We start from the raw sequence: 26,776 nt of genomic DNA on the forward strand, positions 1-26,776 counted from the left end.
GCCCGACTCTGTCTCTCCTCAGCCGCCGTAACCGGGGCCTTCCGCCGCCCGCCCCGCACCCATTTAATGGCCCGCGCGCAGGCGCGACGGAGGACGCTCGAGGCCGGGCTCCCCCGCGCGGCGCCTGACTGGAAAAGCCGGGCACGGCGCGGGGCCGAGCCACCTCTTCTCACCGCCAGCTGCCCGCCACCGCCCCTCGTCTCGTTCCGCCGTTGTCTTTCCGCGCCGAGCGCCGCGCCGGGTGAGCGAGAGCGGGCGGTGCCCCGAGGCCCGCAGGCGGCCGGGCGGGCAGCCCCGAAGGACGCGGCGCCGCCACGTGCGGGCGGGGCGGCGGAGCGGAGCGGGGCGGGAGCGGCGCCGCGGATGGGAACGCCGCTCTGGCGGCGCTGCGGTGCCGATCGCGGGCGGGGGGACGGCCCGGCACGCGTCACCGCAGTCGGCGGCGGAGACGCCGTCCTGTCAGCGCCTAACAGTGTAATGCGAATTAACGGATACCCGAGGCAGAAATTCCCTACAATAAAAGACGGCGTCGCTCCGCTCTGCCCCTGCCGCAGCGCTCCGGCGCTCCCCTCGTAGCGGCACTCCCCTCGTAGCGGCCCGTGGCCCGCGATCGGCCGCCGCTCCTCCGTGCCGCCAGGGGGCGCCGCGCTGCGCGGGCGGCACTCCGGCCTCTCTCAGTAGTGGTGGGCGGGGCGCGGCGGTGAGGCGCCGCCGTGCGAGGCTGGGCTGTGTCGGAGCTCCGTCCCGCGCTGTGAGGGGACGCGCCGGGCTGCGGCGCTCCGGTGAGGGTAGAGGGCGAGGGAACGGGCTGGAGGCGGTATGGCGACCTCGGCCCCGGGTGAGGGCTGGTAGCTTCGGAGCTGCGCGTCGGCTTTCTGCGGTTCTCGGCCGTTTGTCCGGAAGCGCAAAAAGCGCTCGGGTTCTGCATCCTCTCTGCTGTGGGGAATTTCGTGCGGGAGGAGCGGCCCCGCCTCTGAACGGCTCGAGGCTCTGAGAGGTCGCTGTGTGGCGCAGCCCGGCCAATGCGCGGCGTGGGCTGGGGGGCTGAGGGGCCCTTCTGACCCATTCTGGGAATTCAGCCTGGCTGCAGCAAGGTGTTCTGGCACAACTTCAATCTTACACGTTGAAATCTGTGGGTGCTGGGCTTTGTACAGAGCCTTACTTTCTGTGATGCCCAGAAGCTCACTGATTCGTTTTCTTGTGTTTGTGGATGCTGGAGGTTTTTAAAAAATGGAGTCAGATTGGTTAGGTACTGATTTTCTATCCCTCGATTGGCCCTGTGGTCATCTGTTCCACTTTACACCATCTTTCTAGCACAGCTTTACCCAGGCACAGCTTCTGTCATAGGGTTCACATGGTTATGGCTGTTTATTGCCTACGGATCCATCAGCAAGGCTGCGAGTGTGCAGGTGGATGCTTTCCATGTTCAACATCTAGTAATACACAATGCTCTTTGTATATTTAGATGGGGTGAGTGGAGTTCCTGTCATTCTGCAGATACAGAGTGCATGGGATGAAGAGCTCCCTGTGAGGACAGGCTGAGCTGAGACTGCAGCATGGGGAGGAGAAGGCTGTGGGGAGAGCTGAGAGCAGCACTGCAGTATCTAAAGGGGCTGTAAGAAGCAAGGGGGCAGACTCTTCAGCAGGATGTGTTGTGATGGGACAGGGGGAATTGGTTTCACTTCATGAGTAATCAGAACAAATTTCTTTATCCAAAGCTACACAACAGCTCGGTGCAGCGAGTGCATTTATTTCCTGCAGTCTTGGGACTGTAGCAAAATGGAGAAATCCAAAAGCAGGTAAGCAATAATAGCATGCTTTTTTGTTAAAGACCTTGGCTATTAATTTTATGATGACATAAATTCAGCAAGACAACAGACGTCTATTTTCATATGGATGTTTATTGGTCTCTATGGAATGTTATTAATCAGAAAATGTTCCTCTTCAAATGTAAATAAAAAGCTCACGAGTAACCAGATGACTTCATGGGTTTATGTTATCATAACACTATCAGTAAAAGCAGTGTTCCTTAAGCAGTGTGTCTGCTGCTTGGGTAAACATACAGAAATTTTGTGTGACGTGCCTTACACTTGAACACAAAATTTGTGTGTGTTTTACCCAAGCTTGATTTATTTTTTTTTAGCTGTTTGTAATGTTGCGTTGCTGAAAGTTCAACTAAGTTTGCCTTAGAACAGTTCAGAAGGTTTTAGAGGAAGTTGGGCCTTGTAGATGTGTACAAAAACTTGTGCTGAAAGCTCTTGCAGGTAATTTTACAAGCGCTTGAACTGAAACTCTTCAAAGTGGATACAGCTGCCCTAACTGCACATCTTCAGATGCACAGAATTCTTTTGTCAGCTGGATGGGCCCCACCTCCTATTGAAGACATTCAAATTATGTTTTATAGAAGAGGAATTTATTTCTTTTGCAAAAAGTACATTTTGTTATTGTTTCATGGGCTTTGTTTTAGCTCCTTGCAGCACACAGAACAGTCCAAAAATCCCCTGTTTCCTCCTACGAGGTTTTTACTATTAAACTACTGGATGTTGGTTGTTTGTCCATTTTCAGTGGTGTATTGTTCGTGCTGTGCAAACTTTATCAGCTGATCTCCTGCAACTTATTGGTGTGGATTGTTCCAATGACTTTGTGGAAGCAAGACTTTTTCAGGCTGCAGCCGTGTTTTTCCTAGCTCAGTTCAGCTGATTGCTAGGGTGAGACTTGAGCCCATTCGATTCTGTTGCCTGTTATGGAGCTCAGGAATGTTTGTTGTCCTAATGTGCAAATTTTTGTGGTGACAGCAGTATTTGTTTGGGGAAAGAGGCTTCAACACAACTGGTCCAGCAAGTTTCATCTGGTTGGATTTTTTTTATTATTCTTGTTTTCCAAACCATGTGAAACTAGATGGACAGTTATGCTTCATTCTGCTTTTTTAGAGGTTGAATTTGTGAAAACAGGCAGGGTGTTAGGGAAACATTGTAGTATCGTGTAGCTGTCAGCTTCTACATGCAATTGCATACTTTTGTAATATATTAAATTTACTGAAATCATTCCATTAGTGTAGCTTTGTGCAAAATATTTCTCTTTTTCTTTTTTTTTCTTTTTTTTTCAAGATTAAAGCCTGGCAAGGTCCATGTTATTCAACTGCTGCCTCAGCCTGAGGTACGTGCAGCTGGACCATCCATTGCTTGCCTGTCTGTCAGGCAGTTTCAGGACAGATGTGATGGCAGTCTGGATCAAGTTGGGTCTGCCCAGAGTCAGGGAAGAAGGTTAAAAGAATTCCAAATCAGGTGATAAAGACATTATATATCTTTTACTGAGCACAGCAGGGGGCTCACACATAGAGAAGTGTGGTTTTAATAGTATAAATGGGGCTAAAGCCGAGGTCTTACTCTTTGGTATTTCTTGTGGTAACCTGAGGATGTGTATTTGCTCAGATTTCCTACATTTCTGATTTTCTAATGCCAAGTTTAACAATGGCTGTTGAACAGCATGTGCTGCTAGAAGCCTGTCGAGGTGTAATAATTTAATCTTGCTCTTCTTTCTCTTTACTTCTTTTGTTTGTTGAAGTAATTTTGACTAAAATGGGGTGGTAATTATTTATAGATCAAAAGCGTGGTATTTTGTTCAAGTAGTGGAGCAGCTGCTCAGGCTTGCTGAAGGAGGGAGGCCCTCTGCGTGGCAGTGTGCTGTAATTGCTGTGTGTCAGCTCTGTTGCTTATTGGGCCATCTCTGAACCAGTTATTTCTTAACACCGTTTGAAAACAGGGCCGATGGTATCGCAGTCACAGATTGCCATGTTGAGCTGGTGCCTGTAGAGGCAGAACTGTGGGGGAGGTGGGATCAGGGGTAGATGTTGGAGTGGCCTAACTGTTCTGGAAAGTCTGATACAGCTGATTCACTGCAGAGAAACAGTAATGTTACCTCCTTAAATCACAGAACACACCCCAGTTAATCAGCAGCCTGATATTTCGTATCCCTGCAGGCAAGTGGGCTGCTTGAAAACACCTCGGCTTTGCAGTGGTGCACTGACCTCTCTTTATGCTGGATGAGTAGTTCTGTTTAAAGGTACTAATGTCAGGCTGTAAATATTTTGTATGTGCCCCTGATCTCTGTAAAATCAGACCCTTAGTGTTATTACTGACATTATAACTAGCCTTAGTTCCTGTTCTTACTGCTGCCTGGGTGTTAACAGGGGAAGAGTACAAAGATTCTAAGCTTTCCTTCTGTTTCAAGTTACCTAGAAAGGAAGTTCTTCTATCTCTGGGCAAAAAGGACATTTGGACAAGTTCTCCCTTCCAAAGCCAGGTAAGTGAAGTTCAATGGATGAAGTGCTATGGATTTTTGTGTTTTTGGTGGTGCTTGTTTGTTTGGGGGGTGTTTGTTGTTGTTTTTTAAATATGGTTTAGTACTGTAACTTTGGGCTAAGAGTCTACTGGCTGACAAGAAAATACTTGGATGTCTATTGAGGTAATTTGAAGATTTTCTTTGGATGTTCTTCTTGCTTCTGCTTTTTTTAATAGCTTTTTTTTTTTTTTTTAACATTTGTGGTTAAAGCTTACTTATTAAATTCAGAGGAACTGTGTTGTCTTGATGAAATTCAACTGTGCATGCATACAAATGATGGGGTGTGATTATAATACCTGCTTTAAATTTAATGATGTTTCAGATTTATACCTAATCTCGAACACAAACAGATCTTCAGTTCATTTTAGTGCTTGAAGTATTGTTTTTAGCATGTCTACATACGTGCATCTGACTTTGAAATCATTTGGCAAATGATTCGCTTCAGTTGTAGGTGTTCTATCAGCTACTAAAAACCAACACTTTGATTCTCTTTTCTTGTTTAATTTTAATTGGCATGTTCATTCTTGCTTCACCACACCCTTGGGAACCGGTGCAGCTCCCAGTGGGAAGAGCTGTGTTTGTTACGGTCGGAGCGAGGCCCAGCGGCTCCTTGTCCACTTCCATTGTGCAGCACTGAATGCCTTCTGCCCTGCCTCAGTTGCTGAACAGAAGCTGTTCTGTGAACCTTTCTGCCCTTCCATCCCATACGCTGAATTTGCATTGCTCGCTTCAGCTGCGTGTAAACTCGGGACAGTGATTCCTCCCTCCCTTCCTTTCTTTCCTTTCTTTCCTTTCTTTCCTTCTTTCCTTTCCTTCTTTCGTTCGTTCTTTCTTTCGTTCTTTCAAGGAAGATGAGTGGAAATACATTTTCTGATGTTCAACAAGGGATGTAAACAGTGATTAACTGCCTCCTTAGATGTAGGACTTCCTGGTTCTCATTGCTTTTATTTGTGATGTTCTGTTAGTGCACCTAATCAAACAAATAATGTATAGCTCATTTCTTTTTTTCTTTTTTCCCTGCTTGAGTGCTTGGAATGGCTTAGCAGCTTGGCACAGGGTAGGTAGCTGTGAATTGTGGGAGGATCCGTGCGTGTTTCAGTGAGGAGCATAGATGGCTTCTGAACCTGTTGATGTGGCCCATTCCTTAAAGGTCATCTGGGCTTGTTGTGTGCTTTGTATTTGCTCCCCTGTGTTTGCATGGGTCCTTCCATTTTCCTTCTCTTCATCCAAAATAAAAATAGTCAAGAAGATTTTGGGAAGTATTCATATTTGAGTTGCTGAGGCTTTCAGCTTCATAAACCAAGATCAGATGATCTTGACCACATGGAAGAATGTTTCAGCTCCACTCCTCTATCTGAATTTTCAGTTGTTCACAATTCACTAGAAATGTAGCATCACTTCTTACCTGGTCAGGTGTGATGATTAAAGTAGGGTATAAAAATAGAGGCTGCTCTACTGGAATTAAATGATTTGAAGGTCAAATGGAACTTGTGAATCTGTTCTGTGCTTTAGCACCCATGTGGAAGGAGAAGTGATGTACATTACCTGTGTCAAAACCGAGGTTGTTAGTTTTTGAGCCTGTTTAAATGGTCTCTGGGAAGATTTTAAATTTAGGATGACTTAAGATCAGCATGCTGCTTCTAAGAATACAGTGCAAATATCAATGCATTATAAAATCAAGTAGCATTTGTATTTATTTCAATATCTTAAACTAAGAACAGAATTGGGCAGGGACCACGTGTGCATCATTGTTTATCACTGGGGCCAGTGGTGTGATCTTTAAAGCAGAACTGAGCAAAAAGGATGTCAGTTGTTCATATGTGTCAAGTCAACTGGCACTCAGATATTTGGCAGATCAGTCAGTGTCTGCCTTTCCTTTCTTGACTATAAGAATCAATGAACCAATTGCTTCTTGTCATTTAAGTATCACACTAGTGTAGCATTTCTAAAATGCAATAGATGCTGTTAGGTTACTCAGATAAGATTAGAAAATCTGTATTAATATTATTCATATTTAACCTTGAAAACAAACCTGAAATTTGTCTTGTAAATCTTTAATCTGTGCAGATGCCTGTATGAGCAGCAGATCCTTCGAAAAACTTTCAGAGTGTGGAGGGAATGGTGGGTTGTGTGCAGAGAAAGGCAGCTCAGCCTCAGAGCAGACAACCATTACAGGTTTGTCAAGTTACTTTCTATCACTGTACATATGTGGTAATATGAGAAACTGGCATTAGGTGCTGAAGAAGTTACTATTACTAGTAGCTAAGTAATACCAGTAGTGCTTCTAGGTCAAGTGCAGTGTCTTCGTTGCTTGTTTTTAATTTATCTTTAAATTTATTTTCTTAGGGTGAACCCAAAATCTCATATCCATCATATCTTTAGAATGCAGCTGACCTTGAAAGAATCCCACTTCTAGGCACTGGTAGCTATTTTACCAAATAACTTCTTTCATTTTTCAGGCACTTACTCCACAGTTTGATATTCAGGGCTTGGAAAGCCTATGTATTCCAGCAACGGGGAAAGAGGAACAAATATTATGTTGCAGAGTCTCATGGTAAGTGTAAAAGGGGCAGTAACTACTTTTTTGGGGGGGCACACTGAGATGGGAGCTACCAAAGGGGAAATATTTGCACAGAATCTGTCCCTTGAATGTTTGCATTTACCTTCTCCACCCTATGAGGGTGTAATGCTTTCAGGTGCAGATGGTTGTCTGGCTAAAACTGCCAGAGGGGTTTCTTTTGGTGCACTGTGTAAGGATGTTGGTGAATAAGCTTAAGGGTCTCTCCATCTGGTCTGAAATGCATTTTTATGTTTGCTTGTGTTTAACTTTATCACTTTATCACATCACCTATTCAAACAGATATTTTTGACTAGAATGCTATTGGAATTCTCTACCAACCATGGCAATAGAAATAAGGCATTGATTCCCTGTGCTTTTTTTCTCCTGAATTCATTATTCCTTTCAGTTTCTGCTGTGCAGCAGAAAAGAAGCCCAAGCTTCTGAAGTTCCTTTTGTCTTATGAAGCTTCTTTGCTCTGCACTGGATGAACTACTGATGAAGTTGCTTATATTGGTTGCAACTTCCTTCAGTGTCAGGGAATGTGCTTCCTATGGAAGGGAAGATGACTTCCTTTAAAGATTTGTGATGATTTTTTTCTGGGCCAATTTGCAAGATGTTATTGTGTCTATTTGAATACAAATGTTGTCCCAGGATACAAGATAGACTGTCATCTTGAGAAACAAACAATACACTGTCTGAAGTTCCTTTTCTTTTTCTTTTTCCTGAGATCAGAGTAATTACAGAAGTAGCTGTTTGTTACTTAGTCAAAACAATGGAGAAGTGACCTGTTTAAGATACGTGAATGCTTGATTCATAAGATGACAGAGAAATCTTAAAATAAATAAATAAAAGAGTATTTTTTTTGAGGTGTAGATGTGAAGTAGGCATAAAATCAGTTCTATTTTTTGCATAATTTTTTTCTAATACATTTGCTTCAGCGGCATCAGCTCTGACAAGCCAGATTTTTGTAAGGAGGCAGAGCAGTGCACTGATAGTGGTAAGCTGGAATTTATGACACTTCTGATTGAGCTGCTCTACAGGCTGCTGAACAAACTGGGCTCATTTCTGGTTGAATTCTCTGTTTGTGTTACTTGAAAAGCTACTGATGGTGGCTTTTCTTTTTTAAGTAACCAAAGAGAATTCTGCAATTCTTATTCCATGAGGCTGTGTTGAGTATTTTTATACAATTTTACATCCTGTGAGACAAAGCAGTGCCAGTGGCCGATAATTCAGAGTTCTGAAGCAGTGGCACAGCACTGTCAGCACGTCAAAGGCCCTCGTGCACGTGACACAGTTAGGCACGTTGTGGCTGTGACTCTGGTGTTGTTGTAGGGTTTCCCACGAGGTGTCACTGTGGGGGAGGCTGGAGGTTATTGACCAGCAGTGGTGCAGAGTAGTTAAAAATGCCAGATTCTTGCATGAAATTCAAGTGCTGTAATTTTTTGTTTTGTACAGCAAAGAAGCAAAAACTGCTCAGGACGTGGCAGCACTGGCTGGTTTATGTTGATGTCCAAAGGACAAAACAAAGGATGCAGGCTGTGGCACTGGCATTCAGGGAAAGAACCCGTTTGCGGTAAGAATGCAGTGGAAATAGGAAGAGAGAGAATGATGATAAGGCCACCATTTTTGCTTGTATTCTGTCATCTTTCCTGCAGTGACTTTGTTCCAAGTTTGATTTTACTTGAATTCCTCTAGTATGCCCATAGACTGTGGCCTTAAAAGATCTCCATTTGTACCTTTTCCAGTGAGAGGAAAATGATTTATTGCACAAAACTGCAGAACTGTGTTTGAATATCTGTAACATTGCCTTGCAGGATATCCTGGGCAGCATGGAGGAGACGATGCTGTCAGGTCTGTGCTGGACGTAAAATGAACATTTTGGCTCTGCAGCACTGGGCTCAGAGCCTGCAATTTCGAGTAAGTTTTAGCAAGTCCAGCCTCTACCATTTCAATGTTTAAATTGCAGATGGGTGTAGCTAATATGTTGCTGATTAATAAGAATAATTAAAAAGTTTCTGTTATTTTCTTTGCAAATTATGGTAACTTTTGTTTGATTATTTTACAAGAAAAAGTATTTACAAGAAATGTAGGCAAGGCAAAGTGGAACCATGTCTTATATTTGTTGGGAAGCAGCCAGAAGAATTCTTACTGTGATAGTAGTGAAGGTGTCAGAATTCTCTCCACCTGATAACTAGCCATGAGGTAAAAGAAAATAACCAGCATGTGAGCATGCAGCTGTGGTGTTCTGAGCAGGCTCCTGCATCCAGCTCTTGTGAGTGCTGAACTCCTGTGAGGTCCAGTTGACCATTCTGTTAGGAGGCAAGCACCAGTCACCTGTTTGGCAGCAACTTGCCTCTTTGTAAGACAACATTCCTTCACTCCTAGTGCATTTCTGTCAGTGTGTTTAACTCTATTTTGAGTAAAGAAGTTCCATCTAGCATTTTATATTCTTGAGAGGTTGCCAGTTCCTTCATTTCAGCTAAAGTGGTTTTCTTTTATTCCATGGAACTGTTGCTTTTTGTCTGTTTCATTAAAAAAAAAAAGGTCAGATGATGGTATTTAATTCTGCCTTCACTCTAAGATAGCAGCACTACCTGTTTTAGGACAACATCATGCTGAAGAGATAAGCTTATGGTTTGGGAACTCATCTTTCTGAAAGTCTGTTATCCTTCCTTATTTTGGGCTTCCAATATTTCAGTATTATTCTTCTAATATTATTTTGGGCTTCTGAGGGGAAAAAAATGCGGGAATATGAAAAACAACAACAAGAATCCCATATATAGTACAAAGTGAACTTTCTCTGTGTTTCTACCTTTTCTGTGCTGCTTTTGCTTTGGGCATTTGAATGAACTAGAGTAAGAGAGAAGGCTGTAAATACAGGAGGAATGACAGGTTGTTAAATTGGCTGGGGCAAGGTTGGTTACCATGGTTTGCACTTTATTATCCACCCACAGCTACAGTGATTAAAATAATTGTAGATTTTTGTTGGTTTTGTTTACTTGGAGAAAAGCTCGTTGCTTGTGGCTTCCACTTCTATGGGGAATTTTCTATTAACTGTGTGTTCTGCCCACCCTTCTTTGTTCTGCTTCCCTAATTTTGTCTTTTTCTCATTTCTGTCCTCTCTCAATTGTCCTTTCAGGCTTGGCTGCAGTGGCGGCACCTATATTTAAACAGCCAGAGTGCCAAGCAGAAGGAGACTCAGGCAGTTACTCACCACGTGCACAGGGAATTGAGGAGGTGCATGGAAGCATGGCTGGAATATGTGAACATCCGCAGGGAAAAGAAACATCAGAATGGTGAGTGAAAATGGTGAGTAAGGGCAGGATGGGGCTCAGCCCCTTGCTTAGGGCACCATTACTTTTATTATAGCAGGCACTGCAGTGCTTCCTGCAGCTGCAGCCTCAACAGATGGTGAGGTGCTACCTGGACAGTGCACTGTTGCAGGCCTGGCTGCCTCAAATTCTGTACTGAACTGTCAGGATCATCAGCTGCTCTGCACATCATTTAAAAGAAAATGCTTTACTGGTACCTTGAGGAAACTTTGTGTGTTTCAGTTTGTATTCTGATTGAGAAATGTGAGAAGGATCGATTCAGGGCTCTTATGAACCGGGCTGTGTGTGGATTTTCTTGGTAATTGAGCAAATCATAGATCCTACAGGGCAGTAAAGAGAAGTGCAGTAGTTCTTTTGTTTCTCCCTTGAAGTCACCAGTACAAATTCAGATGTTTGGGTGAATGCCTGTTGATGGATGATAGTGGAAAGGTGTCCAGCTTGGCTATCTGGAAGCTGATAACAACTGTACTGAAATGTGAGCTTGTGTATATTGAATAAGTGACACAGTGGCACTTTCTAAATCAATTTGTTTTCCTTCTTAAATTAGTACTGTAAGTTACTGCTTTAAAACCATCTGATTGAAAGGGAGAATGTAGTCCACAGCTGAGTGTTAACTGGGTGTTTTTACCATATTTTACAGTGTTAGAGCTACTTTTGCTTCTGGACCTGAAGTAAATGAATCCAGAATGGGATATTTTACAAACAATTTGTCTGTTTATTTTCTAGAGCTGGCTCAAGAGCATCTCCAAGGCAGGGTGGTCCAGCAGTGTTTCTCAGATTGGCGTCACTCATGGGAGTGCAGGAGAAGAGTGCATGCTTACCAAAAGGACCTTGATAGACTGTCAGCAAGGATTACCTTAAGGACAGTCTTTGCACACTGGAGGCATTGTATCCATTTTCTGTGTGGTCACCAGCAGGGACAGGTTAAAAAGATCACTGCAGGGGAAGGATCTGGTTAGTAAGCAGGGGTATCATGTAGCAGCGTGGGTGGCAAAGGTATCATTAGAAGGATGTGTGTAAAGCCGTACTAAGTAAAGCTATTGTGATCACAGTATGTTAGCCAAGAGCCTGCAGGAGAAAAAAATACCTGCAAATGGGAAAAGAAAGATGTCAGCATCAAGCTGTATACAATGAGCTTGTTTTTTTGTAATGTTCTTGTGTCAGAGTTTATCTTGAGTTGTGCTATTGGTTGCTGTGCAGTGGCAAATTACAAATGTATTGCAGTAAACTTTCCAAATCTAAAAGCTTGACTGTGATCAAGATATCTCCCTGTAAATAACAGTACTGAAAATTCAAATGTTGAAGCAAATTTAGATGGGAGATCCCATTCCTGTCTGTGAGAGAAGGTTGTGTATTTATCCGGGTGAGTGTTTCTGTGTAAAAGATGCTTTAACTCAGTAACAGATGTTGTGCTGTGTGTGGAAGAGACTCTGCAATGTGAGCTGGCTGAAAAGCACCACAGACATCAGCTGCTGGTAAGAGCACAGTTGGGTTACATCATGGGCTGTGGACAGAATTCAAACACTTCTTCAGTGTGCCTTGAATACTAACAGTGGTACATGGGTACTAAGTGGGGACTGTGCCATTTTCTACCACAGTGAGTTTCCAAATCCCAGAGATAGAATGGCATTGAATCCAGATGGGGAAACTGCAACTCTCTGAAATAGTCATTATTCCAATTAGGGAGCTAGTGAAGTAGCATATTAATCTTGATTATATCAGGCTATCCTGTTCCCTGGCCTTTTCACCATGAAATAGAATTTTCCTCTAGATCTTCTGTGATTTCTTTTTCCTTGTTTCTTTATGTATCACTGCCCTAGATGTTTGTCTGCTTACTCTGATTTGCTGCAAGGAGAATTATTTGTACTTCCCTCTGTAGTAATCCATACATGCTTTCCACGTGAGATAGCACATGCAGCAAGTGGAGTGTTTTTATTCACCCCTCACCCCCCCCCAAAAAAAAAAAAAAGGAAAAGCCTATGAGGACTGCTTGAAAGGTGGACACAAACCTTCAGCTTTCTTAGAACTGAATTCTTTAAGTGTGGATCATCAAAAGAGTGGCAGAAAATCTGGTTGGATCATAGATTGAAAGTGTTAGTGACCATAAGAGCCCTTTAAAGCAAGATTCTCACATAGTGCTGTTTACTGTGTTCGTTTGTGAGCCAAAGTATTGTGGAATTGTGGGAAAAAGAAGTGCAGCTACTTCAGTGTGTTAATGCTTTTACTCTGCAGAGGAGGCTGAAAGGGAAGTGGATCTTTTCTATTATTAATAAGAGATGAGTTATGAATACTGAACTGAAGATGTAGACGAGGAAAGGACTTGAGTAATGGTGTTGGTAGTCACTGAAAAAGTTAGTTGTCTCATGTAAAACCCTGAGAAAGTGGAAGGGAATTTTAGTTTAAATGGAGAAGTGATGATCTGTGGGAGGAAATTGGGTGGCTTTGTTGATGTCAAGATCATAAATGTTAGGCATTGCAAGGAGGAACATCAAATATCTGCTGATGGGAGCAGCCAGTTCTAAACTGATGAGTGCTTGCTGACTTGGATTTTGTGCAAGTGATTTGCATTTCTTACTCCTACAGAAGTTTGGGTTTAAGGGTCTTCAGCAGAATGTCATGAACAGTCATCTTCATCAAGTGAGAAAAAATCTCTCATTCCACCAGCACCGAGTTACAGTGAGTGTGACTTTTTTAATTAAATCACTGACTATTTCTAAATACTAAGAGACAGAAAATCTCTTGCCTAAGTCCATTGTCCACCTTAGGTATGTTGTTTTAGTTTTGTGTTTTCTAGTGCTTATCATGACTTTTTATTTGGCCACAACAAATTAAAGCAGGTAATAAAAAAAGTTTGTGAAGCAGGGCAGCATGCTACAACAATGATTGCCTGCTGCATGCAAGTTTAGTGAGACACGTAATCTTTGTTTGGGTTCTTCTCCTTCCTTTAAAAGCCATGTTTTTTCATATCTTTATTGTTTTGTTTCAGGTGCTGCAGAAGTTCTGGAACTGCTGGAAGTCCCGTTTGGAAGAGAAGGAGGAACAACAACAGCAGGCCTTAACCTCTGTGGCTCATGCCCGTTACAGGTATGCAGAGAAATATTCATATGAATTTATACAAATTTGAGATTGGTGAGCCTTGGTTCTGATTTAGTATCTGTTAATTGGAGCATGACCCTCTTTGATTGGAGCATGACCCTCTTGATGCAAATTGCTGGTATCTTTTCTGTGTAAAACAATTTCTATCTCCTACTTCTGTGTAAAATGTGATGGGGAGATGGGTTAAGCCTAATTGGAGACCTGTCAACGTTGGATACAAAAACTGGAAGTTCTGCCAATGAGAGCAGTAGGCTGGAACATGGGCATGGGCAGAGCTCAGCACCTTTCTGCTGCTTTACTCTGTGGGAAGTGGGAAGCTGATGACTCATGTATGCTAGCCCTGATGTTGGAAGAATAGCAATAGAGAAAATAAGGCTTTTTGTAGAGGCTGAGTTTGTTTAGTCTTAGAAATAAGTCAACATAAACAAAGCAGCTAGAATGCTTTTAAATTTGGCCTGTGGAGCTTGGTGGGATGTATGTGTTATGAATTTGGATGGATTTTTATGCTTTTTCTGTCTATTGGTTCTTAATGCTGCCATCAGTCAGTTCAAAAATTGCAGGATGTTCAAGTACTCCAAATGCTGTTGCCTTAGAACCTTCTTCATTTCTGGGTGAGGATTAGCAGGGAAGAACGAGAGCTCTACTGGACAGCTCTGTGCTACTCAGCACAGCATGGCTTGTACAGCACACAGATTCCAGAGCTCGAGCTGAAACTGAAAACCATTGGCGGCTTCCAGTATCCTCCAGGAAGGCCCATTAACTCACATTGTTTACCAAGCTATAAATTTAAAATGAGCTGTAATAGCTACCTACCATCAATTGCCTGGTGAGAGTCCAAAATATATTTTAAACTTCAGACTAGGGAAGGGCTGAGACTTGCTAACAATCCAATTAGTGCACCCACATGACTGAGTTATAGAAATAACAACTGTAGTGCTGGGTGTGTGCTGTTCCCACTAGATTAGCTCAGACTTTTGACTGGGATGCTTCTACCCCAGGCTTGTTCTGTGTGAGAGTATATAGTGCTCAATTACAAATGCATATCATTGCATCTTTGGAACGTTGTTTAATTCTTGCCCATCTCTGGAAGGGAGGCAGACAAGCAAGGAAGGATTATCTTCATCTAGTGAGAAAGAAAATTTGATGATAGCAGCTAACCTTGCCTTGTGTAAAAAAGAAGGCTTTGGTAGAATTCAATCAGTATTGAAATCAGACCATGCTGCTTTCTGTTGTCATAACATTTTTCAAGTTCTGTTACAATGTTCCTTTTTGTTTGTTTGTTTTTAAATAAAAATAAAAGCAGAGTAAGATCTTCAAAGTATTTCCAAGGGAGAAGTTGGACTGTATGTATAATGGATGAGAAGTAAGAAGTTATTATATAATTTTCTGTGTTTGTAAATAAATAAATGAATCAGAAGTTGGAACAATCTTTTGAGTTATCTGAATGAAAGCAGGCAATTATAATAACTTCATTAAATTCATTGGTTTTGTCTCATGTACTCTCCTTAAGGTTTCAGAGGACAGACTAATTGTCTGGTAGTTTCTGTTGTTTGTTTTCTTGCTTTAACCCAGAAAATTGTGTAGCTACCAAATTTCCCAAGAGGTCCAGCTTGAGGTGGAAGATCAAGTAGCAGTTTAAGCTGTAGATAGGTTGCTCTTTTGAAGTTTATGAAATAAGTTGTGTGAAGGAATTTATCTTCTGTGCTGATAGTCTTCCTCTTTATTTGCAGGAGGGTGTTGATGAGACGTGTATTTGACACATGGTTGGTGAAGGCGTGCAAGCAGCAAGAATACAGGATGGGAGAGAACAGGGTAAAAGTAACTTTTTTCTTTAGCAGGCCTTGCTCAGGAAATAGAGGGGTGTTTTCTTAGTCGCTCTCAGTGAACCTTAGTTAGCATGAAATGGACTTTGGTGTTGTAAATTCCTTTTTTCCTGGTGGTGGAATCAAGTTACAGAAACAACCACTATTTACTAATCATCATTTTAGATTAAGCTGCTTATTGATAAATAGAATCAGGCGACTGATTATCAGAACTGTTCACACGAGTCATTCACTTATTCCCTCACAGTGTGCACATATATGTTGGCATTCTGTTTTATAGTTACCTGGTTGAAACAATAATAATGAGAGCCAACCTGGTGTATTTAAGAGGTATGGGGTTCTACTGACACTCTAGCAGCTTTAGATAGGTGTCCAGGAGGTTCCTGGGGGAATATTTCAGTTCCAGATGTATATATGATCTTGCAGTCTTAAATACATAGTAGCCACTGCCTTATTTTGTGCTCTGTAAGTTACACCATAGTGTACACAGTTACACAGTATAGTGTAGCTGTAGTCAGTGTTAGCATGTGCTGGTGCTTTTGTGGAGATGCATCTATCTCTTACTGTTCTGAGTTTATCTCTTCATGCAAATTCAACAGAACTTGTCAATAGTTGGGAGTCTTTCGTGTGCTACTTATTAGTTTCCATGTTTTCTTTTTGGTCTGCTGTTTTCTGATAGCAGTTTCTCCCTCCACAAACACAGGAGCAGGTAGAACAGTTGACAGGAACTCGCAGCAGTCGGGCTTTGTGTCCATTGCTGTTCAGTGTGAAAAGATGAAAATAAACATTGGGCAGTTCTGTCTGTTGACTTTGAACAAATGTCTCTTCCATTGCTTGCAGCTGACCTGTGTCATGTATTCATTACCATCTTCTCACTATTATAGGCTGTACTTCATTTTGAAAGGCAACTTTTGGTTTCTTTCTGGTGCTTTTGGCGTAGAAGAACAGCTGCACGTCTGGAAGAGCAGGAGGACTTGGCTCGTGCAAGAGATCACTACAGGAACATGCTTCTTCTGAATGCTTTCCATCTGTGGAAGAAAAATACTCAGGAGAGAAAAATGGAGTAAGGAATTTTTTAAAGGGGAGAATTATTTGGACTGGCCCTGTGGTGGCCCACTTTTGACAAAGCGACATTTAATTCAGTGACTCTGACTCCTTATTTGTGCTTTAGATTATACTGGTTTATCTTTCACTGAGTAAACTGACAGTAGCAAATATGAGCTTAGGCTAAAGATGTGCAGTAACGAGGATTGCACTGAGGGAGAAATAATTAAATTGTTTCTCCTATAGGAAGCTCAAGGAGATGCAAGCCTTAAGGTTTCACTGTTCAAAGTGTCTGCAGCAGTCTTGGAACAAATGGAGAAAGGTGAGACAGTTAACAGCTGGGGAAAAGCTTAAATCCTTTTTATATTATTCAAATTGCTTGTACCCACATGGCTATACTTTAAAGGAAATTATTTTAAACACAAATCATTCCTAAGTCCTTCTCTCTTCCCGGGTGGGTGGGACAGGGATAATGCAGGAGTGAAGGGAATTAGTCTTCATCTTGTTCACTTGTCTAGGGATAGTTAGAATAGGACTATAGCTTGGGGGATTTATCTAGGAATGTTGCTATGGTTAGTGTGATGAAATTGTTCCTAGTGAATACCAAATATGTTCTTCTGAAATCTTTGTTTAGGCTGGGAACGTGCAGCAAGGCTGTGGTGTGTGGTCTGGTTTTGCACAAACCATACTAGGTAATATTAGATGGCATTTAACTTTTATGCCATCTCATGATGTACTGAGTGTGTTTTGCAGCATATGTTAAGAGTTGGGGAAAATTAAAGTTGATGTTAGCCTGTTGCTTCAAAACTGATAACTTGAGTGAATTGAGCTGTTCTTCTGGAGGATTCCTGAAAAGAAGGGAGAAAGACCTAATTTAGCACTTTTGAAAGGAACAGCAGACTGCAGCACTAGTTTGTGGACCCTTTACAGCAAGATAAAGGATCAGTGTTTCCCCAGAGATTAGGAATGGTGCTTTTCCTTCTGCTGTCTGTCATTGCTAGTTTTCTCTTCATCAGTTATCTATTTTATTTTTGGCATTTTTTTTTCTCCCTTCCATGTAGTACATGCAGCATCAGTGTGAGAAATGGAGGAAGCTGGTGCAAGCAGACATGCATTATCAGCATGTGCTCCTGGGCAAGATGTTGGCAGCCTGGAAGGTAAGAGAGAATGCCTTTTTCTTTGTGGAAACTTGTCTGTGTGTACTTAAGTGTTTCAGTGAGAAACTCTCTTCTCAAAGGCCCTGGCAGCTTAGGAAATCTCACCTCTCTCTGCTTTTCTTACAGAATTATCAAAATAACATTCACTGCATTCTGTACCAAGTAGCTGAAAAGGAGGAGCAGCACACTAGACTGCTGCTGCGGTAAGGTTGTGTTTATGTTCACTTGTGCAGTGCAGCATGAGAGAGGAGTAACTGCACTGTAATCAGTTACTGTGTTTCTTTTGCTTGCCACCCTCGTAAATTTTTGAGCATTTGGTGATGAGCATTGACTGTGTCTGTACTGGTCTAACTAAAAGAATTCAGCCACTTACTGGGTCACTATCTATTTTGCTTTAACTTTTCTTTAAACTATTGTTACCATCTCACTGACTGTGCCTGTTGCACTTGCAAGAGTTTATCTGTGTTCAATTCCATAACAGACACCAGACAGCAAGCTGTGTCATTCCCTGCAGTGCATGGATTCTGACTGCTGTTACACTGAAGTTACCAGGTGAAGTGAGAATCATTCCTAATATTTTCTTTTTCCTTGTTTTCATTTTGCTTACAGGCAGCTTCTGTATTTGTGGAGGGAAAATGCTCTTGCTCTTATACATGAAAGAAAAGTGACTACTCAAGCAGATGAGCACTACCAGAGAGCAATCCTGTTAAAGGTAGAGCAGATACTAAGGTCTGTACAAATGCTAGGTCAAGTGGGGTCAAGTAATGCACTTCAAAGGAATCAAAACTTGATCTAAGAGCCACTATCAAGAAAGGCCTAAGAAGTTGTGAGAACCAAATTCCCAGTTCCAGGTTATTTCAACTGGCATCTCTGAAACTGTTTTCTGTGAGTGAGCTCTTGTTACTTTCCTCCTCCCCATTTCCTTAGGAGGAAGTAGTCTGATACGACTACTGATAGCAGTATTATCTGTGGGGAAGACAGAAGAATGCCTTGAAAAAAATGTGAGGGGGACCCTCTGAAATTTCATTTGTAGGAAATTTGCACCATTTTGCTAAGCCTGATGTGCAAAAATAAAATAGAAACGGTTGTGGTACCAGCAGTGTGGAGTGCACTGCTTCCACTTTTAAGAATATTACAGTGTCAGTCTGTATCCTGTCCCCTGTTTGCATCACATCTTTCAGGTGTTGCAGCACTGGAGGTGCACTGCCTCACTACGAGTGTATCACCGTCAGCAGAAGGTGGCAGCTGTGATGGAGGCCAGGAAACATTTGGATGCAGGTGAGCTGGTGGGGATATTAAACTCCCTAAAAACTTAGCTATCCATGTATGGTCCCTAGAAAGGTGTAGCTTAGTAGGGCTGTCTTTTATGTTGTCAGTATGGATGACTTCATGTTAAGCCTGTTTGGTTCCATAGAATGGGTAATGACCTGGGACTCCAGCATTCTATTGAAAGCTGCTTCTGCCTCTCTCTCAGTTCCCTCTCTGTATAATGGATGATAACACTTCCATCCTTAATGGAGTTTTCCATTAGTGATACTGAGATGCTCAGACATCTCTGTTCTGAAGGCTGTGCAAGTCATTTTATCAATTACTGCCTCTAGTTGTTAACATGAAAAGGCCCTCAAACTCTGCAAGCAATGTCATGATTTCTTGTAAACAGTGTGGCTGATGACTCTGAAGCACAAAGGGGTCAAATGATTTCCTAAAGATTGTAAAGAGTGTCAGTGGCATCAGGAAAGACTTGCAGAAGAGGGCAAAGCATCAGGACTGGCATCTGAAATTCTTCAGCATCCTTCTTCCTAGTGCTGAGTACTGTCAGTGAGAAGTATGGCCAAAACAGCCTCGAGGAGTAGCTGATCAATCAATAGTAGCTGAGATTGAGTTTCTTTCAGTATGGTAGTTAATTTGTCTTTTCTTGATAGTGCGTTTACAGACCCTGTTTCTTTGCTGGAAGGAATTTACTAAGGAGTCTCTGATGATGAAGGTTCAGCAGCGCAGAGCAGTGCAGCACCATCAGCGGCACCTACTGCAGAATTACCTGGAAAAATGGAAGAAATACCATCAGCAGTGCATTGAGAAGATGGTGAGATGGATCAGCAACCTCGCTAGCAAGTTGCTTAGGGTGGGAAGTTGCTGGTGTAGAGGAGCAAGTGATGTGTCTGGAGAAAGAAATGATAGTCTTGGCCCAGGAGGAGTGTAAGTGTATTGTGCACTGAGGAAGGAACATGCATGTGCTTTGCTTGAAGAAGTGTTGATTGGAACTAACAGATGTAACAGGAGACGACAAGCTGGGCTGCCATATGTGAAATAATTTACTGTCGATAAAGTCTTTTTTGGGAGCTTGAAAATTTGCAGATGGTGTTACACTGTAGAGTGTTTGGGATTTGAGGGTGGCTGGCCTCAACAAAGGGTAAATGATGAAGGCCCCTTGGTACTTGTTTTGCTCTAGTAGCATTTGGCTCAGATAAATTGGATTTGTGTGCAAGTGACTCATTTCTTTTTTTGCCTTGCAGCTACTGCAGAGAAAAGGAGGACAGCTAATGACTCATAGGCTTCGCTCTACTTTCTTTTTGTGCTGGAAGACAAGGGTATGGAATTGGCCCTTGGTTAAGTATATAACTCCTTGCTGATGCTTATTCCTTCTTCTTCTTCATGTTTATTTCACGTGAGACCAAACAAAATTATTTAAGCATTCTTGGTTCCATTAGCTCAGGAGACTCCTTATGTATACAGGGTGAACTGAGTAGGTATTCAGCAATGGTTCTACCAGCATTTCCTCTTTGGTTAATGCTGCATTTGGCTAGTATGTCTGGTATGGCACATGTAAACTCCCAACCTGATTGTACAATATATATTTTTTTCTTATAGCTGTTGCAGCAGCAATGGGAAAAGCGGCAGACAGTGCAAGCATTGTGGCACTGGTCACTTTCATTGCAGAGGAAGGTAAGGCTGTGTGAGGCTCAGGGCCAGACAGGTGTGTTTGAGACTGTGCACATCATACACAGGTCTGACTGCAGAGTGCACATTGTGCATCTCTTTTTTCCTTTTCCTCTTTGAAGTGCTGTATATCAATTTAGTATGCTGGAAAACTGTCCGCAGCCCCTCTTATCCAGTTTTAAAAAAATTCTGTGTGTTTTCCCTATCCTGTCTTAGCTGACTTAAATCCCCATTTCCTTGTCTTTTTGGTGGTGTCCTGCTGTAGCTCTACCTGTTACTGTCCAGTGGAACAGAGAATGTTCTTGTCTGCAGGGGGAGTCTGTCACCCAGAACTTGTCTTTGTAATGCTTTCAGCTGTCTGCTCTTTATGTTGAAGGTGTTCAGTGCTTGGCTGAGATTTGCCCAGGGGCAACAGCAGTACAAAGAACGCATTGAAAAAGCCAAAGGAGTTTATCATGCTGCCCTCCTGAGAGAAGGTGTAACCAGGATTTTGAGGTACACTGCTGGCATGAAACAGTTGCGGGGAGAACTCCAAGCCCGGAACCAGATGAAGGTAAGAGACAAGAGTGATCTCTTGGATACACCCAGGGCACTGATCTGCTCTGATCTATGGTCAGTCTGACTCTGTGTGTGTGTCTGCAGTGTGTATGTATCTTGGAACTCTGTATCTCAGCTCTTATTTGGATCAGACGTATGCTTTTGTATGTGGTGCAAAGCAGAACCACCTTGTCCTTCAGCCCTGCTGAGTCTAAAGCAGTTCAGGCTTGTGGTGCGATCTGAAAGTCCTAATGAAGCTGATTCAAAACTGGCCAAATCCTACCATAGACAATGTAGCTGGTTAAAACCTTTGCCTGTGGTTAAAGTCTCTGAACTCTAGGTTTTAGCTGCATCTAACCCTCCCCTAGATTTAGCACCACTTATGCTTGCAGATGTGGGCTACAGTGTCACTTCTGCCTTGGAGTGTCTGCCCAGCCCTATGTGTGGAGAGGATCATAGGAATGCCTGCACTGATTATTTTCTTCCTGTTCTTGGGCAGCTTCCCTAGCTCTTTTCCAGATTTTCAAGACATTGGTTGTTGTTTATTCATGTGCAGCTTGCCTCGTTACAGAAGCACCCAGTTAATTCTCTTTATCAAAATGTTAATGTGCTGGACCTGCTGATTTAGCATGGAGAAATAGTATGGCTCTCAGGTCGTCAGAATTGCAGTTCATTTCACCTGTGCTCTCCATGAGTGGGGTGGTGTTACTGTCTACTCTCAACAGTCAAATACTGTACTGTTCTTTGTGTTGGCAGGCAGCCTACAATCTTCACCAGTCAGTCTATCGCTGTGCAATGCTCTGGAAACAGAAGGCTCTCTACAAGAAATTAAATAAGCCTCGTTCTTTTCTGCCACCTCTGAAGAAGCAAGTGACATTTGAAATACCTGATGACAGCCTTGAAACAAGAGGACATTCAGCAGAGGAAAAGCTGTGGCCTTCAGAACGCAGTGATCTTCCATTCCTATTTGCTGGCAATAACTCAACTCTCAGTGAGCTGTGAGCATAAAATTCTAGTCTCTCCTGCATTCCTCTGATGCCTACATGTAGTTCTACCTACACTCTGTGTCTGTGTGTCTATGTATGTATGTGTGCATATCTGTGTCTTGGAGCACTACATCTCATCCCTTGTTTGAATCTCACATACAATTTTGCCTGTGGTTCAAAGTAAAGCACCCTGTCATTTTGTTCAGCTATAGATACTGACTATAAATAGATAAAAACAAATCTATCTATGTATGTTTCCAAGTTTTTACAGTGGTGATGGTTATTTCCATGCAGTTTTCCTTTCTCTGACACTTTGCCACATGGCTGGTGTTGCTGAGTTATGCAGGAGCTGCTGATAGCATATATATTGGCCTTTAAGTAATGAAAGAATTTTGTGACTTCTCTATTGGTGACGAGTGGAATAATCTCAGCCATATGCTTTCTAGCAGGACTTTCTCAACATGCAACTATGAATTTATGGAGTATTGATAGTTTGTCATAGGATCAGTTACATAATGAAACACTTGATTAGTGTGTGGTGGAGGGATTTATGCCATTGTGAGAGCTTATCTTGCCCAAGTGACTTAGAGCTGTTACTGAAGCTTTTTTTTTCCCCACCATGGGAATGAAATCTGACAAAATATACATTGAACCAGGTTGTGACATTGATACAGGTTGAAATCTAATCTTTAAAAACTATTGCATGCAAGGGCAATTTTGCAGGCAGGGGATAAGTGACAGAATAAAACTATTTCTTTAGCTTATGCCAATTTGAAATAATAACGATTCTATATGGTTCTACATGCTTTCTGTTCTTTTCAGAGAGGTTGTCCGACGAGCAAGGTTACCACCACGAAGACCTGACTTCCTCATAGAATCTCTAGAAAGAAAGGAACTGCTGGGAACTCCTTTTTCCAGGTAGAAAATCTCTTTTTAATAGTGAAGGAAAATGATGTTACGCTGTGCTTCTCCCCTCAAATTCCCATGCCTTTGTAATACAAAGCGTTCAGTAATTGTGGGACTGTGCATTGTCCTGTACTATCAAAATTGCCTTAAAATTTCAGATTTCTTGTGAAGTGGCCAAGAATAATGGAATGTTCAAGTCAATTAAATAGCAACCAAGGCCTTTGTTTCATTAGTACAGCGTTTGAATGGAAAGATGGGAGATCACCAATTTCCAAAACTCAGGCTGAATTGTCCCCTCTGAAGCTGTTTCAGCCAGGGTTCATGTGAACGATCTGGACAGGGTGGGTAGGCATCGTAGAAACCTTAACTGCTTTTTTGTGGTTTTCTGTTTGTTTTTATTTTGTTTTTCTTATTTTTCTTGTTAAATTGAGAGTTGTTTCTGCAGAACAGAACAGCCTACTGGAAAGTTTTAAAAATGTGATTGTTTTTTTGTCCCATTTGAAAGGATTTTTGAATTATTTTCTACAGCAAGGTCAGTGCAGGTCTGGATGGAGGTAGGTTGCTAGCAGCTCTGTGCCATTATGGTACTGCTGGTGGTTTAGAAGCCAGTTAGTGCCCTGCATGGCAGGAGCTTATTTCAGTATGTGAGGGAATAGCAAGATTCTGTTTATTTTTTTTTCCACTGACTGTGAAGTATAAAGCCAGTAGGTTGAAATGTACGGGTACTTTCTTTCTTCCTTTATAGATCAGAAATGCCTTTTCAGCCAACAGATGTGAACAAATGTTCTCAGAATGGGAATTTAATGTTAACAATGGAAATGGAAGAAAACACCTGTAAGAGGCTCTCTCAACTGGGCAGTACCACTCACTGCTTCTCTCCTCTGACACACAGTGCTCTCCCATCTGTGCCATCGAGGACAAGTGATGTGCACTGTGCTGTTCAGAAGCCAGAGTTATGGTCTCCTTCATCTTTCATGCCCCAAGTGAAAGCTGGAGCAGAAATGGTGAGTGTATTGCTGAAGGGAAAAACCAGTGTGCTCACTGGGTTACTGTCAGCACATGAGCAGCTTATTGCTGTTTCTTCCTAGGACTGCTCAGATTCCCTATCCAGGTGTTGAGCTATTTTTATTTTCTGCTAGCTGTCATCTTAGAAACTGACCAAGTGAACTGTCTGAATGTTTGAGAACCACCAATCTAAAGCAACATTGTGCTTGCTGGCCAGCCCATGTATTTTAAACTACAATGCAAGAATTTGTACTGGTCTTGTGTCCTTCCCAGTAGGATGCTCCTCCTAGCAATTGACTGGGGGGGGCAGCTCCTTCAACATTTCAGAGTAGTTTGCCAAGATTACAGGAATTTAAGAAACTTAGGTTAGGAGTATTGGCTATAGCCCAGACTTGCATCTGAAATTCATTTCACCTGCAAGGATGTGCTTGCATTTTAAACTCCTCAGTTGCACTCAGAATAAGAGGTGTTAATCTTGATGGAGTACTTCCCGGCTGTCAAGGAAAGAACTTATTTTTTTCAAATAGCACAGAACAAGTGGTGCTTGTGAGACAGGCTCAATGATTGTAGGCAGTGTTTTAATGTGAGGAGGGCTTAGTAGCTTGGGACAGGTGATTCCTCCTTGTAGGAAACTAAGGAAAATCATCCGAGGAACAAAATAATGTCTTTCTGACCTTGCAGAAAGGAGGTCAGCCTGTGCGTGGTCAGGCAGGAGCCTGTTCCCAAGCTTGTCAACAGAGAAAAGAGTTGGAGAAATTGCAACCAAGCTTAAGGTCACATTTGCTGTCACCTGAAGAATTACTGAGAAAAGAGAGTCACCAAAATGCAGGTAGGTCCTCAGCTCTAAGCTGTAATGGTTACATGTTCTTTCAGTCTATGAAAGATTGTAGTTCAACTCTCAAACATGGGAGACAAGGCATTCTTGTATGCCAACGTCAGGAGGTAAAGATTCAGCCATTTATTTTGGACTGGTAATAAAGCTGTGTGGATTCTGCTGAAGCATAGAACTAAAGCCCTTCTGGAGATGGAAGGATTGGAACTGATCTGGGTCAGGATTTTAGCAGTGTGCTAGCAGTGGGGTATGCATGTATACCCAGCATGAATATGAAGCTGAGCTGGAGAGGGTAAAATTTACCTAGTACTGCTGAAAAAAGGATAAATGATGCCTGAGCACCTCTTTATACTGCATTTATCTTGATGGGACCAGACTTACTTCTACAGTAGATATAAAACAAAAAATTATCAGCAGCATTTGTAGTACAGAACTATTCTCTACAGTATTTCTCATCTTTGTTATGTTTAAAGTGAGAGCCTGTAATGCTGTCAGGACTCCTGCTTTCTTAGCTATGATCTTTTGAGTCAACAGATGCCACATGGTTACAAATTGTGAAAAGGACTCAAGGGTTTCACGTTTCCTGTCTATTAACCTGACTTTCCCTGATAAGAAGAAACAATAAGTGTACTTTCCTTGCTTGTGCCCTTTATCTTCCATTCAGCTGAATTGGAAGAAAGAAAGCACAGTTCCAGAGAAGAAATTGTGCTACAGAGAAAGCTAGAAGCAGAGCTCCAAAGCATCCAACAGCAAATGCAGTACTACTTCAGCAGGAAGCAAGAACTCAAGTAGGTTGCAAAGCCTCTACAGCCAGCCTTTCTTCGTGCTGTCAGCTCAATATTGGCTTGTATGAGCATGTCTACTTATGGAAATAACCATTCTGCTTCACAGAACTGTGAATTAAACAAAGGTTTCTGTCCTTTTAGGAGTTCACTCCAGGTGAGAGAAAAGGGTACAAGCACAATTTCTTTTGCAGTCTGCAACTGGTTTAGTTTTATACCTTTGGCAGTACTGGAGAAACACTGACCAAAGTGTCACTGGCCATAATCTGAAGGCAATGCAAACGAAGAGTAGCTCAAATGAATCTTTCAGCTCTTTCATCACAAGGGGTGAATTTTCAGGTTGTCACACACACACAAAAACAAAAAAAACTTCCACTAAAACTGTGGACTTGATAGATAGCTTCTCCAATAGAATGTTAAAAATTTATTAGAAGTGCTTGAAAAAGAATGGGGGTTGGAGGAGTGGGGTCTGTCATGAAATGCAGAAGTCTGGGAATAGGAGTAGAGGTGGAGATGACAGCTTCCAGACACTTTTCTACTTCCCAGCACCCCTTAAATTCCCCTTTTTATACTTTCATCCCTCACTGGTTTGGGACAAAAACAAAACAAAACAAAAGGGCACCAGTTGCACATCTAAGTTGGATTAGACCGCTGAGCTCCTACTTTGGATAAGAATCCTTCTAATCTATTTTATCAGGTCTTGTCGGCAGCAGGCAGAGATTCTACACGAGTGGCTAGAAAGGAGAGCACAACCACAGGATCAAGATAGCATACAAAAAGTCCAGGAAGAATTGGACCAGGTGAGTAAACAGCAAACAAACAAAGCAAAGTCTAACTTGTCATCACTATGCTATGCACTTAGCCTGAAGGCTAATGGTAGTTGTGGGAATCATTAGTAAGCTGTTACTAAAATAAAAAAAGGGAAATTTGTAAGCAGAAGTGGGCTGCTGAGCTCAGCAGGCTGCTGTGTCAATGAATCTTTGTTCAGAAGTGTAGCTGCGGCTCCAGTAGACTTTTCAGAGTTTTGCTCCACTGACCGCTAATGTAAAGGTTGGTAGAGCTCATTCAGTCTTCCTCAGTCAAAAAGACTAAACACTTGTACAAACAACTCATGCCACCTTCTTTACTTTCAGTTGGAGGTGAGGATCAGTGCTCTCACCAAAGCACAACACCGAGAGAGACAGCATGTGCAGAACCTGGTTGCTCGCCTGCATGATATTCAGGTTGCTCTGGATACGTAAATTCATATGAACCCAACTTCCAGAAGGAGTGGCTGCAGTTTTCACCCCTTTCATAGCAGGAAAGCATAGAGGATGGAAAGAGATGTATGCACTCTCTTAGTCCAGGTGTGGTACTTCTATTTTATAAACTAACTTAAATATTCTTGCTTGTTTTATTTTGTTACCATAGTTGGTTTTAAACAAACTTCACACTGCAC

General features: G+C 42.3%; 1 protein-coding gene across 4 annotated transcripts; it reads left to right on the forward strand.

Annotated features, from left to right (window-relative positions):
- The first annotated feature begins 222 nt into the window (after window positions 1–222).
- SFI1 (SFI1 centrin binding protein) lies at window positions 223–26,721 on the forward strand. 4 transcript variants are annotated; one of them, XM_042865856.1, is made up of 31 exons: window positions 223–241; window positions 1,719–1,799; window positions 3,108–3,284; window positions 4,231–4,302; window positions 6,409–6,516; window positions 6,801–6,895; window positions 8,357–8,474; window positions 8,716–8,818; window positions 10,041–10,197; window positions 10,960–11,121; window positions 11,638–11,708; window positions 12,817–12,909; window positions 13,220–13,317; window positions 15,060–15,141; window positions 16,037–16,215; window positions 16,443–16,518; window positions 17,258–17,353; window positions 17,480–17,556; window positions 17,963–18,065; window positions 18,535–18,631; window positions 19,276–19,436; window positions 19,867–19,941; window positions 20,222–20,296; window positions 20,667–20,843; window positions 21,584–21,825; window positions 22,636–22,731; window positions 23,465–23,723; window positions 24,406–24,553; window positions 25,221–25,344; window positions 26,036–26,138; window positions 26,472–26,721. In XM_042865856.1, the coding sequence occupies exons 2-31, from the start codon at window positions 1,780–1,782 to the stop codon at window positions 26,577–26,579; spliced, it is 3,552 nt and encodes a 1,183-aa protein (XP_042721790.1). In that variant the 5' UTR covers window positions 223–241; window positions 1,719–1,779; the 3' UTR covers window positions 26,580–26,721. The 4 variants fall into 4 exon arrangements, with proteins under 4 accessions (XP_042721790.1, XP_042721788.1, XP_042721789.1 ...); XM_042865854.1 differs by lacking the exon at window positions 223–241 and adding an exon at window positions 719–782; XM_042865855.1 differs by lacking the exon at window positions 223–241 and adding an exon at window positions 828–838.
- The last annotated feature ends 55 nt before the right edge of the window (window positions 26,722–26,776 follow it).

Source organism: Lagopus leucura, unplaced genomic scaffold, assembly GCF_019238085.1.
Source record: "Lagopus leucura isolate 7727_CA_CO unplaced genomic scaffold, USGS_WTPT01 Super-Scaffold_806, whole genome shotgun sequence".
NCBI classification, from domain to species: domain Eukaryota; kingdom Metazoa; phylum Chordata; class Aves; order Galliformes; family Phasianidae; genus Lagopus; species Lagopus leucura.